Raw genomic sequence first — 22,259 nt, 5'->3', positions numbered from 1 at the left:
TGAGATCGGCCTGAGATAAACTTTAAAATAACTTCAGGTCCGATCAGATGTTTTGATAACAGCTTTGAGACGAAAAACCCTAAAATACAATCTAATGTTCACAAGGACACATAGCTAAGGTAAAAAATACAGAGCAGCCCAATTGTTACTAGCTGATATACTTTCCTTGTTAGGGTTGGTTGATAATCACAGTGATGATTAAGTCCTTATACCCATTTCTGCTCTCAATCTCCTGATCTAAAAAACTATTAATGAGTGGGTATGTACCCTACAGATTTAAAGTAGAAGTGACTGATTCTATTTCATATATAAATTTAGGTTTGTGATTCCTTATAAGATTACCTTTCAAGATAAGTAATAAAGTAATTGGCCCTTTTTTTGTAACTACAAAATGCAGCCTGCCAGTTAAAAACCTGACAAGAACACCTTGCTTGCCCACACGGGTAAGCCATAACAAGTTGCTTGGGTATGAATGCATATGAGTTTTTAGGATAATTTGTTTTTCAACTGTAATACATAAAATGTTTAATCATGTAAGGGATATGGAAAACATGCTGTTTTTTTACTATTTATTTAGTATTCACTGAAATCATTCTTTTGAAAAACAAAATGTAACCATATTGTGATTTTTAAATTGCCTGAAAGATTTTGCTGGGTATATAACCTGCAAGGGAAAGACCAGAGGTAGAGTTACAGAGTTACAGTGGGCTTGAAGGAAAACATCAAGAATGGGAGAGTTAGAAGGAAAACATTAAGAATGGGAGCGTTAGAAGGAAAACATCAAGAATGGGAGCGTTAGAAGGAAAATATCAAGAATGGGAGAGTTAGAAAGAAAACATAAAGAATGGGAGAGTTAGAAAGAAAACATCAAGAATGGGAGCGTTAGAAAGAAAACATCAAGAATGGGAGAGTTAGAAGGAAAACATCATGTTCTCCCTCCTTCTGCTCCTCATTTGGACCTTGGGAGCTCAGTCCGGTGCACCAATGTGTTTCTCTGTCTCTATAAGTTCCATGGTGATATGCAAGATATTCATCAGTATGACTATAGGATCTGGCCTTTTCTGGCTCCCTCTCCTCAGCTGCCCAAGGAACTAGCTGGGGGCATCTCCCTGGATACCAGATGGTGTGGATGATCTAATTGGAGCTCACCAAGGCCAGCTGGACTGGGACAGAAAAAGCACGGGATAAAACCTGACTCCCTGAACATGGCGGACAATGAGGGCTGCTGAGAAGCCAAGGACAATGGCACTGGATTTGGACCCTACTACACATACTGGCTTTGGGGGTCCTGGCCTGTTTGGATGATCACCTTCCTGTGGGGAGGAACTTCAACTTCCCACAGGGCAGGGAACCCTTACTGCTCTCTGGACAGGAGAGAGAGGGGGAGTGAGGGGGGGAGGGGGGTAATGGGAGGCGGGGAGGAGGCGGAAATTTTTAATAAAAAAATAAATAAAAAATAATAAATTAAAATAAAAAACAACAACAGCAAAAAAAAAAAGGAAAGAAAACATCAAGAATGGGAGAGTTAGAAGGAACTAGAGGGAAAACACCAAGAATAAAGACAGAGTTAGAAGGAAAACATCAAGAATGAGAGTAGAAGATCTGCAGGAAAGTAAAGAATAGAGAATGCAAAGGAAGAATAAAGGCCTAAAAGAAACCATTAAGAGACTGTGTTTCTTCCCTCAACCCCTCATATAGAAAAGTCTTAGCATATGCGATCCCTTCGATCTCTTTGAGCCCTGTGCTATCTGGAAACTGTCCTCAGGCAGCAATAGCATTAAGAAATATTTCAGACACAAAGGTAAAAAAATAAGACAGTGCACCCTAACTCTTTTATTTTGAAGTTGATACTCCTTCCTTTCTTTCAAGGAGAATGAATGAATGCCTCTCCTTTCTTTGTCCTAATGTCTGTCGGCACCTAGTTCAAGCGTCCGCTCATCCACGCGTGTTCCTAGTCACTGGCCAGCAGAGTTCATTTCCTTTTCAAATCCCATCATGATGCTAGTCATAGAGGCACTTATATATGCTAGTTTTAGTGCGACCTAACTTGTGTTTCTGTGCGTTATCTTGAAAGCTGAATCTCAGTTATGCACATTAAATCTCTCTGTTAAACACTTTGGCAGGCATAAGAAGTTTTTTGCATGACTACTGTTCTATAAGTAAATGAACAAATAAAGTACTCACAAGTTCATCCGAATCTGCATCCACTGAGATCTCCAACAGCATGTTCTCACCACGACTACTCTGCTGGAATACTTGAACACCACTTTTCTTCAAAAAAAACTTTAAAAGAATTCAAATAATTTAGTTTTAATTCTTATAATCACTCCACTTTTAATAAAGTGAAAGAAATCTGAATTAAATAGCCACTGACTTTATGTTTGATGTGTTTCAAAGTAGGGAATCCACAGAAATATAAAGCCTTCTGGTCAACCCTGGTTATTCTGTTCTTGTTTATGTCTACACGCCAAGCATCTAATGATATTATTTTATACCTAGAAAATAAATCAAGGTAATTTAAAATTCAAACATTACAAGCAATTACAACTTTCAACTTTCTTTTGACTATTTCATAAAAACCATTTTTGCTTTAAAAAAGAAAGGTGTGTGTGGTAGCACGAGTCTGTGATTAGAGAGAAGCAGAGACAGGAGAATGCAAATTCAAGGCTATCCTGAATTACAGAATGACTTCTAAGCTAGGCTAAGCAGATAGTGAGACCCAGAAATACCACAACCATAACCACCACCACCACCCACCTACCCATACACACACACACACACACACACATACACACACACACACACACACGGTAGAAGAGGAGAATTAGTCCTTGAAAGAAAATTCAGGAATAGTGGTTTATACCTATAATCCCAAACAGAGAGACTGAGGCAGGAAGACTTGTACTGAACTCAAAGCTATTTGGAGCTACACAAGGAAATCCTGTCTCACAAGAAATAAACTGTGGTGATTCCCCTGCAGGCTTTACAGCAGGCAAGAAAAATTGATCCTTGAAGACTCGAAGACAAGAATGAAACTTGGCTCTGGGCCAGACTGAAGAGGTCTTGGTCCATCCCCAATTACAACACAGCTTTACAGAGTTAAACAAATGCAACATAAAAGAATGTAACACATCTTTGCATCATTTAACAAATATTTCACAGCATAAACAAATGTAACAAATCTTCAATGAATATTTCCCAACACAAGGCCTTTCTGCCCTCAACAAACAAACAAACAAAAGAAGAAAAGCCAACTCAGGGGCCAATGATGTAGGTAAAGGCACTTGCTGCCAAGCTTGACTGATATCTTGTGTTTAATCCCTAGGGATCACATGATAAAAAGAAAGAACTGACTCCCAAAGTCCTCTGATCTCCATATACTCATAGCATACTTGTGTTCTCTCTCTCTCTGTCTCTGTCTCTGTCTCTCTCTCTCTGTCTCTCTCTCTCTGTCTCTCCCTACACACAAACACACACAAAGAAATGTACAAAACGTAAAACAAAACAAAAATTCTAAAATATAACAAACAACAAAACCCTAAAATAAAGCAAACAAAACCAGAAAACTAAAAGCAATCCAGCTTCTCTACTGTTACTAGTCTAGGTCTGCAATTAGGTCTGCAGATTACTAAGTAAAGGTTTTTATCCCACTATTTTTAAACAAGCTACATTTATTTATTTATTTATTTATTTATTTATTTATTTATTTATTTATTTATTTATTTATTTATATCAAGGGGCCTGTTGGTAGTGGTGCATGCCTTTAATCCCATTACTCTGGAGTCAGAGGCAGGTGGATCTGTGAGTTTGAGGCCAGCCTGGTCTATAAAGTAAGTTCCAGGACAGCCAGGACTCCACAGAGAAATCCTGTCTCTAAACAAACAAACAAAACCAAAACCCAAAACAAACAATTGAGGAGTAAGGAGATGGCTCTCAGGTAGTAACTTGATTGCCTTCTAATTTAAGGATTTGAGGACAATCCTAGCATCTACTTAAAAAGGAGGGTGTGGCAGCATGCCTCTGTAATCCCAGTGCTGGGGAAGGCAGAGACAGGAGGACCCCTGCACTCCTAGTCTAGCCAAATTGGTGAATTCTAGGTCCAGTTAAGAACCTATCTCAAAAACAAGCAAAACCAAACCAAACCAAACAAACAAAAAACAAAAAAACCCTTATACATAAACACAAAGGGAAATGTAAATCTATATTTTATGTTCTAAAAGAATAACATTTCACAGTCTATTTTATTGTTCTTTGTACTTTAAAAAAAATACCATTTGCTCAACTGTCATTTATATACATGATTTTCAAGAAGGCAAGAAAAGAAAAAATAAACATGGTATTTTAATGGGAAGAGAATGACAAAAACAGATTTAAGAAAGGAAAATAGGGTTTCTCGACTTTTTTTAATCTCTGGCTGGGTAGTTGATGACTGTAAGGTTAAATTATGTTTGTCAAATATTGCTGGGAATAGAGACATGAACAATGAAAACAAAAATCACAAAAATTTAATACAGAAATTGTTTAGAGATAAAGTCAGAGATATACTAGACAGAAAAACCCACAAAGCTGTAGTAGAAGGAATTAGCGTCTGCTTCAAGGAGAAAGTGACGTGGTCTAGGGAGAGAGACGCTTTGATGCTGAGCAGCTCGGTGTAGCTCAATAAATATTAATTTCATTTTGAGACCGGGAATCATTACGTTGTTGATCTTGAATTCCTTGGGCTCAAACAAGATTCTTCTGCTTCAGCCTCTTAAGCAGCTGGGACTCTAGGCTTGAACCACTATGCCTAGCTTATTGGATATCAAGTAATTGTCACAAATATGAATTCTCATATACACACAAAGACTTGAAAATCTATAAGAAGAATTCATAAATTACCAAGTAGCATTACCTTGCACAACACCGTTCTATGGCAGGGAACTTTTCTGGCCATGGAGAGGAGTAGGTGAACTCTGTGTCTCTATCATACCAGCACATTAGACATTCACTGTGTTGGTTTCTTTTCCTCTCTTCCTTTTTGAGGGAGTGATTACACGTCTCCATGGCTTCCAACAATCGTTTCTGATGTAAATAGTAATAAATGATTAAAACAAATACTGTAATCTCAACATACAAAAAAGTATTTCCCCTTTGTACACTACACTACTAGGCTCTTAAAAAATAACATCATGGGCTGATGGGGTAGCCCAGTAGGTAAGGGCACTTGTTGCTGTCTGATGACCTGAGTTTAATCCCTTGGAAATAATCAACTTTCACAGGTTGTCCTCTGACCTCTACCTGTGGAACATGTGTGCAGACACAGTGAAAATAAAATTAAAGCAAAATAAGAGTTCATTGTCATTCTCAGGCACATAGCAAGTTCTTCACCACCCTGACTTACAACATAAAACACAAAACAAAACAACAAAAAAGGTCCTGAGAGAAGAAACTATGGAGTAAGAAGGCAATCTAGAAGCTGTCTGTGTAGAGGAGAAGATTTAGCGTAAGAAGTAGACTCGAATCCAAAGACAGACAGACAGGAGAACTTGAGAGACAGGTTATGTGCTGAAAAGAAGTTCACCCAGCTGAGCATGAGATGCAATCAGGAGACCAAAGTACCAAAACGAAGAATCCATGGGAGAAAAAACTAAAAACTGAAAGTATAGACCAGCTATTCAATGACATTATACCAGAGTATTTCTCAACTGTAGAGAAGACACGAACACCTAAACAGAAGAGGCATTCAGTTTTTACTTATTCACTGATTACTGACTGATGCGCACACACGCAGGTATGCTTGCCTGTGTGAGAAGGGAATACTGAGTCTTCCTCTATTGCTCTCCACTGTATGAATGTTTTTATTTTACTAGGTTTAACTTATTTTATGTGTGATGTAGGTGTGTCTGCTATCTATCTGATGATTTCATTGGTTAGTTAATAAAGAAACTGCCTTGGCCAGCCCTTAGGTGGGTGGAGTAGACAGAACAGGAAGAAGGAAGTGAGGTAGATGGCTCAGTCAGATGCCACGCCTCTCCTAAGTGAGACAGATGTCATGCCTCTCCTCTGGGAGACAGATGCCATGAAGCCAGCCACCAGGTCAGACGTGCTGAATCTTTCCCGGTAAGACAACACACATATTATTAGATATGGGTTAGTCAAGATGTGAGTAAGAGGCTGAAACTAATGGGTCAGGCAGTGTTTAAAAGAATACAGTTTCCATGTAATTATTTTGGGTGTAAAGCTAGCTGTGTGGGATCCGGGCGGGATGAAAAGCAGGCCTTCCCGCAGCGCCTCACTACATATGTGTATAGGTGTTCTGCTTGCATATAAGTTTATGTCTGTTGCCTGCAGAGGCCAGAGGAAGGTGTCGGATCCCCTGAAACTGGAACAGATGGTTGTGAGCAGCCATGTGGGTGCTGGAACCGAACCTAGGTCTCTTGGAAGGGCAGTCAGTGCTCTTTACTGCTAAGCTATCTCTCCAGTCCCGATTTTGTTTATGAAAATTAAAGTATTTAGTGTGTAAATATGTATGTACATATGTATGTGAATGCATGGATGCCATAGCACATGTGTGGAGGTCAGATGAAAGCAAAGTAGGAAAAGAGCCAGGTGGTGGTGGCACATGCCTTTAATTCCAGCACTTGGGAGGCAGATCTTTGTGAGTTCACAGCTAGCCTATTCTACAGAGTGAGTTTCAGGATAGCCAGGGCTACACACAGAGATACCCCATCTTGAAATTGAGACATCCCCCCTCCCCGCAAACAAAGCAACAACAAAAAAACAAACAAAAAAAATCTAAAACCAAAAAACAAGAAAGAAAAGTAGGAAAGAATCTATGATGTAACATAGAAAACCAGAAAACCTCTAACACTAATATAGGAGAAAGAAACAAAACAAAACATAACAAACAAAAAAACCCAAAACTTAGTCAAGTGGTGTATACCTCTAATCCCAGCACTTGGGAGGCAGAGGCAGGCAGATCTCTGTGAGGCCAGTCTGGTCTACAGAGTGAGTTCCAGGATTGACAGGGCTACACAGAGAAACCTTGTCTCAATAAACAAACAACCCTCGCCCTCCCCCTCAAAAAACCCCGATCCAACAGTAATAAACTTCTATGTAAAAGGCCTCTTCTCAACAAGAGAGAGAGGAAGAGAGAAAGAAAGAAAGAGAAAGAAAGAAAGAGAAGGGAGGGAAGAGAGGGAAGAAAGAAAAAGAAAGAAAGAAAGAAGAAAGGAAAGAAAGGAAGGAAGGAAGAGAAAGATGCAGACTATAGCTGATTGGACTGAAAAACAGGATCCAACTGTTTGTTGTTGCTAAGAAATACCTCACAGATTGAGATTCAAAGGATTTCAAGTTAGTCTATCAAGTGAATAGAAGGAAAAGAAGCTGTTGTAGATAACCTCATATCTGAAAGGGTAGACTTCAAATCAAAATTGGTCAGACAAGGTGAGAAGGCCATTATATATTACAAAAAAATTAATTAAGATGACATAATAATTGAGATACATGCACTAAATGTTGCAGCTCTCTATTTCATAAAATAGACACCAATAGGCATAAAAGGTCTCACAGGTCTTGATAGAATAATAATGATGACTTTAGTACTTCACTCTCATCCACACGAAAATGAACAGAGAATCTTCAGAGCTAAAGTATACCATAGATCAAATGGACTTATGAGGTATCTGTCTACAAGAGATACCAAATACACAACTCAGTAGTCCATAGAACCGTCTCTAAAACTGACCATATTCTTGGCCACAAATCAAGTCTTCATAAATACAAAAGAATCAAGGTATACATGCAGTATACCCAGTAAGTCCAGCACGTGGAAGGACCAGGAGTTTACAGTCATTCTCAGCTACACAGCAAATCAAGGCAAGCCTGGACTATGAGACTGTCTTAAAAAGCAACAACAACAACAAAAAAATGAACTGGAATAATTCCTTGTATTTTATCAGATCATAGTGGAATACTAGACATTAATAGCAAAGAGAAACTACATGGAAACTGAATGATATAAGCTGGTGATGAAACGGGTGGTTGAAGAAATCATGGAGGAAACTTAAGGTTCTAGAATCAAATGAAAATGAAGGCACAGCATTCTGGTACAGCTAAGGGAGTCCTAAGATGAGAGTGGACAACTATGAAAGTCAGTGATCTCAAATAAATAATCAAACAATAAACCTCAAGCCTTTAGAAACCAAAGAATAAGGCATATCCCACATAGTAGGTGGCAAGGATTTTCTGGAAGTACCCTAAGGACACAGGCTATAAGCCCAAGAATTCAAGGAGATTGAGTCAAGTCAAGTTTATAACAGTAAAGAAAACCATCTGCAATGTTACGAGACAACCTAAAAAGTGGGACAAAGTCCTTGCTAACTATACATCTGATAGGGGATTAATATCTAGAAACTATAGTGACCCCTAAAAATTAAGTAGAAAAAAATAATGAATAAGTAGACAAATGGACTAACCAGACAATTCTCAAAAGAACAGATACAAATAAAAATAATATAGCTAATATATGAAAAAATGCTCAATATTCTTAGCCACCAGGGAAATACAATTAAATGAACTTTGAGTCTATCTCATCCCGATTAGAACGACAAACATTAAAACAAAAAAATGATAGGGGCTGGGAAAATAGCTCAGTTGGTAAAGTGATTAGCTAAAACATCAAGACCTGGTTTGGTTTCTAACTTGCCCATGTAAAGCTGGGCTTGGTGGTGTAGACACACTTGGAATCTAAGTGCTGGGTAGATGGAAACAGGTAGTTCCCCTGTTAGACCGGGGGGATGATGTCTGAAGAATGACACCTAAGATTATCTTTGGCTTACACACACACACACACACACACACACACACACACACACACACATTAAAAGACTGTATTTATATGTAATTATTTCATATACTGACCTCATCAATAAAGGGTATTAATACCACAGCTTCCCATTCCTGTTGTTTCCCATTTAGATCAGTTTTAAAATCCGGTGGGTAATATTCTATAATTGGTGAGTCTTCGCTGGTCATCAAATGCTGTGAAAATGTAAACAGGAAAACAGATAAAAGAGACATTATCATTACAACTCTTCATTAACATATAGAACATTTCCTTACCTTATTAGGTTGCAACAATGTATTTGGTACATTACTGCTTCCAACTAAATGAATGAATCCTTTTAATTTTCCTTTTTTCTGAGACAGCATCTCCCTGGTCTTGAAATTAAGACCCACCTGGTTGCAGATTCCCCAGTGTTGGAATTACGTGCCTGTGTTAGCTTGTTCAGCAAACTGTAAAACTTTCAATTGTATTGCTACTCATTTCTTTCCCGCTTCTTTAACTTAGTTACAGAGCAAAATTACTTTTACTATGAATGACTTCTCTTTCTCTCTTAATTCCTGTCTTGAGACAGAATTTAAGTAATCCAGGTTGCCTTGAACTCAAGAGTCTCCAGCCTCACTCTCAAGAATGCTGGGATTATAGGTGCACACCACCACATTCCTGCTACTATTAGTTTTAATTCTGTCATCTTTACTTAGAAATTTTATTACATTTATTGTATTGTGTGTGTGCACATGCATCATGGTGTGTATGGAAGTCAGAGGACAACCGTGGGAGTCCATTCTCTCCTTGCACCATGTGGATACTGGGGATGGAAGTCAATAGGCATAGCAGCAAGTACCTGTATTTGCTGAGCTTCTTGTCAGCCCCATTTTTATTTTTCTATTGTCTTTTCACTCTATAACATCTACCACCTAAATTCTGTCCCTTTACTTACAAGTTTAGTTCAGTTCCTTTCACATATTTCCAAGAGTTTTCCATTTCAACCTCAAATTAACAATTTATTTCCATGCCCTAATCAGTGGATTCTAGTAATATGATTACTAGCATCAAAGATAATCTAAAAAGAAAAAAGTAAAATCTAAGACCCACAATATCATTAATAACAGAGTCTGATAGCGAACATTTTTATTATATTCTATAAAAGAAGTAAACAAAGAAAACATACCGATGTCTTATGCAAAAAAGGATTGGGAAGAGAAAGGGAAGATTATAAATTTAAAAAATGAAGTAACATATTCCTAAAGTGATACTATAAAATTTAATTGCTATTGCATGAACACTAAACAAATACAACAAATATGATTATAACATACTTATTGCCTAACAGTGGTATGCTACCAAAAGTTTAACGTAGCTGAAGGAAAAAACAAACAAAAAACATTAAAGATATTTAAGAAACGTAGGCTGAAACCAGGGTTGAGTATAGGTTAGGGCTCTGGAAGAGGCAAGAGGGACCATGACAATGTTAAGAGCAATGGGTTATGTATGTACATCTACTCCAAATTGTGAGACCAGACATGGAATGAGAGGTTCAAACACAGACCCTACAAAAACCAAAGAACTTTTATAATCTGCTTAGTATGTTTAGTGTGCTTTGGAGACCCTGTCTTTCTCTAGTTATGTGAAATATATTAGTAAGAGAAAGGTCCTTCAATTTGATAGTTGGAATGCTTAAAAATCTAAATATATCCTGAGGTGACACTGGTGTAAGATAACAAGTCACTAGAGTTGCCCTTATTCACTGGGTGGTGGTAGTGGCGCACGCCTTTAATCCTAGCACTTAGGAGGCAGATCTCAGTGAGTTTGAGGCCAGCCTGGTCTACAAAGCAAGTTCCAGGGACAACTAGAACTGTTAAACAGAGAAGCCCTGTTGGTGTAGGAGGTTCTTTTGTTTAAGTGTTGCTTTCATTGGTTAATGAATAAAGAAACTGCCTTGGCCTAGTTGAAAGGACGAACTGAGGTGGGCAGAAAAAACAGAACTGAATGCTGGGAGGAAGAAGGGCAGAGAGAGAGAAGCCATGGATCCTCCACCAGACACGGATGCTGGTTAGAATCTCCCGTAAGCCACTGCTACGTGGCGATACACAGATTAATGGAGATGGGTTAAACTAATATGTAAGAATTAGCCAAAAAGAAGTTAGAGCTAATGGTCAAGCAGTGTTTTTTTTTTTTATATTTATTTATTTATTATGTATACAATACTCTGTCTGTGTGTATGTCTGCAGGCCAGAAGAGGGCACCAGACCTCATTACAGATGGTTGTGAGCCACCATGTGGTTGCCAGGAATTGAACTCAGGACCTTTGGAAGAGCAGGCAACGCTCTTAACCACTGAGCCATCTCTCTAGCCCTCAAGCAGTGTTTTAATTAATACAGTTTCTGTGTGGTTATTTTGGATGTAAGCTAGCTGGGCAGCTGGGACAAACAAGGGGCCCTCTCCTTTACAACACCCTGTCTTAAAAAAAACAAAACAAAAACAAAAACTCAAAATAAGTATTGTCTAAGATAAATAAAAATTCATTTATTAAATTATTTTGGGCAGTAGTATTTTCAGGTTTATATTAAGAATTAAATACAAAAAAGTTATATAAGGGGTTTGAGAGGTAGTTCAATGGTTAAATCCCTGTCTTTCCAGCATCTATATGGAAGCTCACAACTGTACATAACTCCAATTCCCTTATCCAATGTCCTTATCTGTCTTCTGTGGGTACCAAGAATGATGAGGTACATAGATATACATACATGTAGGCAAAAGATGTACACACATATGAAAATATATCCTTAAAAAAGAATATTAAGAAAACTCATTCAATTCCAAAACCTACCTGGTAGCAGGTAGGAAGCAAATTTTTGCTAGCTGATGGGAGGACGGCAAGAAGCTGCTCAAATGGCTTGAAGGGTTTCCCCAGTTCAAAATGGATTTTAAGAGCACTGATGTTGCGGATATCAGACAGGAAGGGTGCATAATGATAGGGATAATACCTATGAGAGAAAATGAGTTTTAAACTGAAAACATTATACAAAATGGTCAATAGTGAACATTTTCTTATTTATTTAAAAATACACAGGTATAATTAAAAATGTATCACGCATAATTCTATCTCTTGAGTATAAGAAATTAGCACCTCTGTAAAGCTTAGCTCATATGATAGCAATAAATATAATATTTTCATAAATATATTTTGATAGGTGGGAACTTAAGAAACAGGGTTTCACCTAGTAAGGCAGGACTGGCCTCAAACTCACAGCTTTCTTAAAGTGTGCATTGGGAATGTTTCTTTTTAAGTCTCAAGTAGAGATCACAAATCCTTCAATCAATAACACTTATCAACGAGGTGGTCAGAAGCGTCATTCTAGTCACTTGAACCTGGGACCTCTCCGCAACGGGCGGGGCACTCAGTATTCAGTAGACACTGACACCAAAGCTCTAATCAGCCCTAAGAAGGACAGAGCCATGTCAGTCAACTCTAAGAAGGTTATCTTTAAATCAAGGTACATGGCACTACATCTGTGGTGGAGATTAAGCACATAAATCAAGCACATACATTCTGTTTATAATATCTTCCTATCTTTAATTACAGACATGTTCTAATAAGGCTTTGAACATAAAATTAAAAATATTTCAATATGCTACAGGTGTCTGAATCACTGGACACAAGGAGGCAGACACTCAGGATATAGAGCAAGAAAGGAAAAGACTAAATTTTTTAAAAATTTTATTTGTTTATGGGGCTGTACAGGTGTGTGGAGGTCAGAGATGTGTGGCAGTAAGCTCTCTCTACCATGTGGGCCCCAGTGACTGAACTCAGGTTGTCAGGCTTAGTGGCAAGTTCCTTTACCTGCTTAGCCAACTTGCTTGCCTGAGAGACTTCCACAGTCCTAATTATGGCATTCAGCTGTTCTAGATAGGAAAGTTTAGAAGTCAGAATGGCATGTGAAATAGTGTAAATACATTGATGTTCTAAACAGATGATAGGCTTGGCTTGGCTTTTTGGGATGATTACTTTGGTTTTCTGAGCTTTAATTTCATCTGTGGCCAGTAGAAAATGATGTTTACTTCAAGTATATGAAAATATGGTTTTGAAGTCCCTAATTTTACTGTTTGACAATTAAACAGCAATTACTGGCATTTAGCCTTCTAAAATAACAAATAAGGATCTTATCTTTAAACTTCGATTGTTCTCGAGAGAGGCCTGAGAACGTAAGAATTTCCTTTCAAAGCTGGCTAATAAGTGAACGAACACCTAATGCCACATAGTTCTGCACTGTTCTGAGCTTCCTGATTACGCTCTGCCACCACAGCAGTCTCTACCGTATGCTGCCTTACAGTTGGACGGTTTTTCCTTCCTCTTTCTTTTTGAGGCAAGATCTTGCTATGTTTAACAGTTGACCTTGAACTTGTGATCCTCCAGCCCGGGTCTCCCAAGCGGTGGGGTCAGATACAAGCTGCCACATCTGGATGTTAATTCTCCCATTTTAGTGAATGAGTAGATGTAATTGGCTAGGATCGGAGCACCCCCTACTACTCATGTACAGAAGCCTGGTTCCCACCTGCTGGGCTATTTGGGAGGTTCGAGAAACTTTAGGAGGTGGGACTATTGGATTTGGGTCACCGGGACATGTCCTGAGGGTCTCTACTTTCTAGTTACACTGAAATATCAACTTTGCTCTCCATGCCCACCCGGCCATGACACTTTGTTTCACCACAGCCTAAAGAGATTGGAGCCGGCTGAGCAGAAACTGGAGCCTGAAACCATGAGTCACAATGATCTTTCTTCTTTTAAGTTGTTCTGTCAGGAATTTTTGTCAGTGAGAAGAGCTGACCAATACAGTAAACAGTAGAGAAATGGTGACTATTACTTTTTATTAACACAAGCAAAGTCTTTCTTTCAGTCACCTTGAGTAGTTGACTCTTCAGAAATTATTCCTGTTAAACAATATTGTTTTTGAGTACACAAAAATGGAGAATATTACAAACCCCCTCACGTAACTATCACTGGAACTCAAACGCTTGTTACAATCGTGCCATGATAGGGATTCTCTTATGTTTACGTTTCTGGTGGCACTAGGATCAACCTCCAGACTTCATGCTAGATGAGGGCTCTATGATGGAACTCTATCCACAATTCTCTCTTACTGGACAACTAGAGTCTGATCCAAGTGATTTATTAAGCTACACCCCAAGCCCATGCTGACTTAGACTGATAAAGTATTTTACAACTTTAGGTTAACAACGGCTAGGGCTATAAATATCTCTCTTAGTCGAAAGTCTTTAAAATATTTTCATTTATAAACAGATTATATTTAATTTAAAATTGACTGTAGACATATACGAAAAGTTCTTTTAAGTAGAAATAAAAGGAAAAGAGATGTGTAAATGAGACTCTAATAGTAGGAACCATTATAAAATGAGATGCCTTTACCAGCTCCAGGACTGGACTCCATGATAGTAATAGTGTAAGACCCACTGTATAGCTTGAACATAACAAGCAGCTTGATCAGCCAGAAACTCACTGAAACAGAAAGAGGCATTTTCATAACAATGTTGTTTTCTGAAGACAGACCAATATATTCAATGTATTTTTAATACCTAAACATTATAAACAGAAAAACTGCAAAATATTTACAATTCCATCATGTCACATGAAAGGCTGTTTACAGCTTCCTAAGCCAACTATCAATTAAATTGGATATGCATGCTTAAGTTCTCATTATGACATAGTTTTGCCTTAATGTTTGAAGACTCACCTACTGGCCTTTCTACAAAGTGGTATTATCACTCTCTTACATAGTGGGAATGAGCATAAGCCCCCGAATTCTTAGAAATCTGGCAATAGTATTTACAAAACCTTTTAAAAAGTGCTATATGTTCTGAACAAGATCCCTCTAGATTTGGGTAAAACAAATCTTCAAATTGCCACAACAAAGCAAGCCATAGTCTAAAGTCAAAAATAATCTCTTAGAAATTTCTTATCTCTGTATTTCTGGTAGGTATGCGTATATCTTTTAAATGTTCTATTATTAATTTATATGTGTTATGTGTATATATGTATGCCATGTACTTGTGTGGAGGTCATGAACGATTTTCAGGAGTTAATTCTCTTGGTAGGTGTGTTTTTTAACCTGATACCGAATACTTTCTTACTTTAGACAAGTATTTCCTGATTGTTAGAAATCTGGATAATGGAGGAAACTATTCTATCACCTTCTGGATAATGGAGGAAACTATTCTATCACCTTCTGGATAATGGAGGAAACTATTCTATCACCTTCTGGATAATGGAGGAAACTATTCTATCACCTTCTGGATAATGGAGGAAACTATTCTATCACCTTCTGGATAATGGAGGAAACTATTCTATCACCTTCTGGATAATGGAGGAAACTATTCTATCACTTCTGGATAATGGAGGAAACTATTCTATCACCTTCTGGACAATGGAGGAAACTATTCTATCACTTCTGGATAATGGAGGAAACTATTCTATCACCTTCTGGATAATGGAGGAAACTATTCTATCACCTTCTGGATAATGGAGAGAACTACTCTATCACTTCTGGCAATCCCTTGTCACTTCGGTCTGCAGCTTCTCGGGCGCTGCTGAGACGAGGCATGCTATCTTGCCCTTGCCCTGTGAATTTCTGGGATTCAGCGATATTATGGGCTTAGCTTTCCAAATAGCTCTGGTTATGCACTACTAACCCAGAGTTACCTAATTTAAAAAAGTACCAATGAATGCGTGTATTATAAACATGTGTGATTGTGTTTCCTGTCTTTAGGTTATAAGCATCTTTCTGAGTTGCGGGGAACTTTTTGCAATCACCATTGAATAGCGTGCAGATTCTGGAGATGGGGAGAGGAGCGATGATGAGCCGGAGTCTTCCTTTACAAAAGACACGATCTTATTATGGAGCAGAGCTGGCTTTCAACTTCCACCTTCTGTTTTGGCCTCCTGACTGTACTCAAGTGTCACAACCCCCGGCTCTATGATGGTGCTTCTAATTAGACTTAAAAAAATATTATTTAGTTATTTCTGAGACAGATTCTTGTAATGTAGCCATGACTAACTTGGAACTCACTTATGTTTTAAGTTTTTAAGTTTTTCGATTTCAGACTCGTAGCAGTCTTCCTGCCTCTGCTTCCTGGGTATTTCCTAAGAGATTACAGTCACTTGCCACCATGTTGAATCTTAGACATTTACTAGTTTTATTTTTTCTGATATTAGAAATCAAACTTGGGGCCTCACAGAGTATAGGTAATCACCCTTTCACTGAAGTGTATCCTTAGTCCATTTATTGGACATTTAGATTACTTTTATTTTTTTAGCATTTTAAATTTCTAATATGTATAAAGATGTTTCTATTTGCTAATTAAATCTTTTAAAGTCATTTTCTGCATGTGTGATGTGCATGCTTGCATATGTGTGGGTGTATATGTTTGTGCAAAGATGCTTGTGTACATGTGTCCTTGTCTGCAGAGGTCAGAGACTGATGCTGGGTATTTCCTCAATTGCTCTCCACCTTATATGTTGAGGAAGGGTCTTTTGTTGACCCCAGAGGTCACCAATTTGGCTAGTCTAGCTCCCTAGATTGCACTGGGACAGCCTGCTTCTACATTCAGAACATCTTCCCAAGCTCTAGGGCCATAGGTGACCACCACACCTGCCTTGGCATTTACACAGGTGCTAGGAATGAGAGCCTGGGTCCTCAGGTAGTACAGCAAATGCTAGCCACTAAGTCATCTTCCTAGTTCATCTTGCCAGCAATTTTTATCATAGGAAAAGAACACACGCCAGAATTACTACCATGAAATCCATAATTGAAGATACCAATACATCTCCCATATTCATTAAAATCATGCTGTTTTCTGAAGACCTGCAAAATTTACTTTTTCTACTGCAAAATAAAAACAATGGAAAAAAACATACTCAGATACTACATCGACTCCCATCTTTGTCATATAGTATGTTCTCTTATATTGTCTAAATTCAGTTTCAAACAGATCATCATCTTCAGTCTCATCTTCAAAATTATCTGTGAGAAAAACCAGAAAGATGTGACGGATAAATACGAATATTGTTTTTATCTAATGTTGTGATCAATGCATATCAAAATTGATACTTATAAACTATCATGGGAATTTATCCAATCCAATATTGCTAGGTTAATACTAATAAAGAAAAAGAGAAACAACTATTGTGTCAAAGAAATAACATTAAACACAGTACGTACTCACCTTCAGAAGCCACTACTTCACCTTCACTTTTGTCTAAAGCGGCCAAACTTAAAGAATTTTCCTGGCCCTATAAAAATTATAAATCATCATAAGATGAACAGTAAGATGTGTTTTCAAGTCAGACATGTAAAAAGGAGATTAGAAAAAAACTAAATACAACTGAAATGATCTTTAAAGAATACTCTGTAGCATATTACTTTAAAAATAAGATAAAACCCCTGAAACTGTATGTTTTTTTGGTTATCAATTGTTTTATAAAATTATACATTTTTGTTATAGAACTGACATATTATACATGATTCTCACTAATGTAAAAAGTATATTTGATTATATGCACCAAGACCTGCTGTGGGATGTCCTTCTGTATGCTGTGAATGTTTTACTACCATTGGTTAATAAAGAAACTGCTTTGGTCTATGGCAAGGCAGAATATAGTTAGCAGAAAAGCCAAACATATATGGGGGAAAGAAGGCAGAGTCAGGGAGTCACCAGTAGTCACTGTGGAAGCAAGATGTGAGGTAACAAGCCAGAAGCCTCGTGGTAAAATATAAATTAATAGAAATAGATTAAGTTTTAAGAGCTAGTTAATAACAAGCCTGAACTAAAAGGCCAAACAGTTTGTAATTAATATAAGCTTCTGTGTGATGACTCAGGAATGGATGGCTGGGAAACAAAAGTGTCGCCTCTGTTTACAAAGACCAAGGCTACCTAAAAATTTATCAATTACAATATAAACAAGAATGAAATGATTTTTACAATTTATCAGTTTAACAGTTAGACAGCAATTTTGAACTGTTACTAATGCAGTCTGTCTAAGCTTGACTCCAAAGAGCACTTCTGAATCTCTGAATCTTGTCATTCTTCTAACCTACGTATCTTCCATGCTCTGCCCACCTGTTTTTATTTTTATGATCTTAACTCTTCCTCTCGTGTTTCTGATAGCCTAGCTACCGGCAGTGACTCCCATTAGTTTTTCCTTATATTATTCTGGCCTCTACCAGCTCTGGACTGCTGAGCAAACTCTCCAGCCCCACTTATTGGCTTCCCAATAGAGGAAAATGCTATTCCTGAAAAGCGAAAATAAGAAACTCATTTTCCTTAAATACATACTTATGATATGAGAGAAACACAGAGAGACAGAAACCAAAACAATTCTAGATGCTCATGGAGAAGAAGAAATGAGAACAAACAAGCCCCGAAACCTCAGGACACTGAAAACAAGGAATATTAGTTTTATCACTATAGCTAAAAAACAAAACAAGGAGAAAAGAAAAAGAAAAAGAAAGAACACTAGAAACTGGTTACCTTTGATTTTCTCTTTTCCTTACAGTTCCTGGCTTCTTCAGCTGCTGCACCTGCTGCTTCATTGAGATACTTGTTACCAACTTTGCTTTCAAACCACTTGAGGTCCACAAAAACTTCACTGAAGTGCTCTCGATCAAACTAACCAAAAATAATCGAACTTTAAAAATGACTTAAACGTGAAAGAATACAAACTAAATTTCTGGAGTATAGAAAATTAGTAGAATGTTTACACACACACATAAAATATCATTAATGTGGATAATATATATATATATATATATATATACACACATACAATATCATTAACTCTAAAAATTAGATGTAAGTAACTAAAATAATTCAAATGAAATTATACAGAATGAACAATCAGAACAAAGCTACAGTTTTTTCGTCCCTGGCATTAACTAAAAACTAAATGATTAATGACCATTTATAGCTTCCCTAGGATAGGTTAAAAAAAAAAAACCTGTTGTTACTTACATCTGATAGTTTCACAAGGTATTTCTCAAATCGAGGTAAGTTGAGATGTCCACTTTCATTAATGTAACCTAAAATGAACCAAATCTAAACTTGTAGTATAAACTGACATTTATTTTCTAATAGCTCTATAAGAGTCTTTCAACAAACTGCTGAATGTAGCACGATTAACACAAACCCAGAGACAGAAACTGGGGTTCAACCTGAAGGTGAGAAAAGCACAACAGCAGCCCCCAGCTATGACCTCCACCTCAGTCTGCAATGGCGGTCCTGCCTCCAGGAATCTCAGATGAGACTGAGACAAAAGCTGTCTCCTCCTGTCTTGTATTCCTCTCTAGGGCTAGGTTTAAAGGTGTGCACCACTACCACCCGGTTTCTATGGCAAACTAGTGTGGCTACTGGGATTAAAGGTGTGTGCAACCACTGCCTGGTCTGTTTGGCTAACCAGTGGGGCTGTTTTACTCTCTGATCTTGAGGCAAGTTTTATTATTAAAATACAAATATCACTACAGCTGATTAATTCTTGTAGTGAAGAAAAGCTTCTGTTTTGCTGTCTAAAAACCAGCTTTAGTTCTTTTTTTTTTTAAATATTTATTTAATTATTATGTATACAATATTCTGTGTGTATGCCTGCAGGCTATAAGAGGGCACCAGACCCCTTTACAGATGGTTGTGAGCCACCATGTGGTTGCTGGGAATTGAACTCAGGACCTTTGGAAGAGCAGGCAATGCTCTTAACCTCTGAGCCATCTCTCCAGCCCCCCAGCTTTAGTTCTTATAACCTTTATATTACTATATTTTAGGCAATGAAGCAAAATACTGGAAATTACGGGTTATGTAGTAACAATGCTTCCATATTTCCAACCATATCTGTAACAGCACCACGTGTGTTACAGTCTATCTGGATCACATCTGTAACAGCACCACGTGTGTTACACTCTTCCTTGGATCACATCTGTAACAGCACCACGTGTGTTACATTCTATCTGGATCATTCAGTTTGACATGCTAATGTAAGAAAAGGTATAGCTGGCTGCAGAGGTGCACACCTGTATCCTATCATATTTAGGTTATAAAGGCTGTGGCAGGAGGATTTTGATTTGGAGGCCAATCTGAGGATACACAATAAAACTTTGTCTCAAAAAAAAAAAAAAAAAAAGTAAGGAATAATTTTCTGTAGAGGAATGTTTAACAATTTTCCATTTTAACTGAAAAAATTTGCGGTTCCTATTAAATACTTTCAGGTACATTTAGAACAGCTGGATTTCTACAACGAAATACAAAGAGAATGAAATGAAACTAGTGAGGTCTGCAGGTTCCTTAAGGAACTGGAGGAGACTGTAGTTATCTAGTGAGCGAGGCTATGTACCGTAGTCAGTTTCTTTAGTTACCACTGAAAACAGCAACCTCAGTGCCTGCCACTTGACTAAAAGAAACCCACAATGTTATCCTAATTTAGTCATGCATGCAATAATCTAACAAAGAGAGGGAAATCTTTAGGGTGAGTTGGTACTAAATTAGCAGTAAAGTGAGGTCTTACCTCCAAGCTCTGGCAGGATGGCAATGTATGTTCCATAAAGAAGAGGCAATGCATCATGATTAATATGTAAATGAGGTAGATGAGGGATAAAATCATTGCCAACAAGAAATCCCATCAAAATCCAATCATCTATGATTTTTTCAATATCATATTTAAATGTGATCTTTTCCTATGACAAAATGGAGAATAAATTGAAATAGAAATTTCTGTATATAAAAAGCTGAGGTCCATGGCTATATTAATACTTACTTTTAATGCTGAAAATTCATAATCAATATACTCTCTCATTAAAGACAAGTGTAGGAGGTGAAATGTCGTTTCTTCTGGTGCACATACCCTGCAATTAGTCAAGATATCAAAACTGAGTGGTCCAACTTCAAAAGGAAGCCATGGCTAAGTAAAAATTATCATTAAGAGATAATTCTTATATTTAAAGCATGTAATTTATATACAATTATATGAGAATGTCATCATAATGGGTGAAACATGATAAAGTTCAAAATGACTGGTTTACATTATACTTTGGTGGAAGAACTCATAAGGTCTAAATACACAATACATATAGAAACTAGTCATTGTAGGAAGTGTACAAATTAGTAAGGGTGTGTGTGAGTGTGGACATATACTTTTAAATTTATGAAATAAAGTTTATCTCTTGCATGGATAGGACACTCTATTGGCTTATACTCCAAGTTTAGCTATAAAGAAGAATATTAGGGGACAGTAACATATTTAAATAGATAATACATAAGCAAGATTTACGGCAAGAATTCAAGGGTAGTTCAACATAAGAAACCAACATCAAATAGCACATGAACAGAGTGAAGGGGAAAATTTTCTGTGACTGTTTTACAGAAAAGGCATTTAGCAATATTAAACACTCTCCATGATAACACCTGAAATTCAAGTACTCAGGAGGCAGAGGCAGAAGGATTATGAGTTTGAGGCCAGCCTGGTGTACACAGAGTTTTGGCAAGCTTGGCCTATAGAAAGAAACTGTGTTAAAATTAAGAGAGAGTGGGCTAGCAGGAGGCTCACTGGGCAAAGATATTGCCATTAGGTCTGAAGACCCGAGTTTGATCTCCAGAGCCTCCTTCTACAGGTTGTCTCTGACCTCCACACATGGCACAGCACTGCATGTGTGTGCACACACATTCATTCTTCCCATCTCTCTGTCTCTCTGTCTCTCTCTCTCTCTTTCTCTCTCTCATACACACAAACACAATGTAAAATATACTCTTAAAAAAAGAGAAAGAGCTATGGATAAATTTCCTTAATATAATAAAGGCCATTTATGAAAACACATAATTAACATTATAGAGTGAAAACATTATTCCTAAGACCAGGAATAAGACAAGGATACCTACTTTACCACAGCTATTCAACACACCATAGCTATTCAACACTGTTCTTTAACTCCTAGCCAGGGCAATGAGGCAGGAAAGATAAAGAAATGGAATTAAAATTGGAAAGGGATAAGTACAATTTTATCTGTTTTCTGATGGTGTGATTCTACATACAGAAAACTCCACAGAATACATAAAAACATATTAGTGCTAATAAACAAATAAAACATCTACAGGGAACAAGATAGGTAGTACTTCTATACACCATCAAAGGACAAACCAAAAGAAAATCAAGAAAATCATTCCAGGGGCTGAAGAGGAGGCTCAGAAGTTAAGAGGACCTGGGTTCAGTTCCCAGAACCCACATGGTGGTTCACAACCATCTGTAACTCTAGTTACGGGATCTGACATCCCCCTCTAGCTTTGGTGGGCACCACACATGCATGTGGTATATGTACATATATGCAAGCAAAATACTCATGCACCTAAAATAAAGTAAAAAATCTGAAAAACATGATTCCATATA

At 37.5% G+C, this 22,259-nt stretch overlaps 1 protein-coding gene across 4 annotated transcripts in view; it reads right to left on the bottom strand.

Moving 5' to 3' along the window:
- Xrn1 (5'-3' exoribonuclease 1) overlaps positions 1–22,259 on the bottom strand; it is a 92,701-nt gene that overhangs the window by 55,073 nt on the left and 15,369 nt on the right. For 3 of the 4 annotated variants that reach the window (XM_038322976.1, XM_038322977.1, XM_038322978.1), the window contains exons 7-18: positions 20,637–20,724; positions 20,388–20,556; positions 18,851–18,918; positions 18,371–18,508; positions 17,066–17,132; positions 16,758–16,863; positions 14,253–14,342; positions 11,655–11,811; positions 8,902–9,021; positions 4,892–5,061; positions 2,375–2,495; positions 2,185–2,283 (exon numbers count right to left, since the gene is read on the bottom strand). In XM_038322976.1, coding sequence (XP_038178904.1) covers positions 2,185–2,283; positions 2,375–2,495; positions 4,892–5,061; positions 8,902–9,021; positions 11,655–11,811; positions 14,253–14,342; positions 16,758–16,863; positions 17,066–17,132; positions 18,371–18,508; positions 18,851–18,918; positions 20,388–20,556; positions 20,637–20,724 — 1,393 coding nt within the window. Of the gene's footprint in view, positions 1–2,184; positions 2,284–2,374; positions 2,496–4,891; positions 5,062–8,901; positions 9,022–11,654; positions 11,812–12,668; positions 12,731–14,252; positions 14,343–16,757; positions 16,864–17,065; positions 17,133–18,370; positions 18,509–18,850; positions 18,919–20,387; positions 20,557–20,636; positions 20,725–22,259 lie in introns of those variants that run through there. The other variant, XR_005284675.1, reaches the window with a different exon arrangement.

Source organism: Arvicola amphibius, chromosome 3 (assembly GCF_903992535.2).
Source record: "Arvicola amphibius chromosome 3, mArvAmp1.2, whole genome shotgun sequence".
Taxonomy (NCBI): domain Eukaryota; kingdom Metazoa; phylum Chordata; class Mammalia; order Rodentia; family Cricetidae; genus Arvicola; species Arvicola amphibius.
Note: the sequence above shows the minus strand (reverse complement) of the source record. Positions and strands in the feature narration are given on the sequence as shown.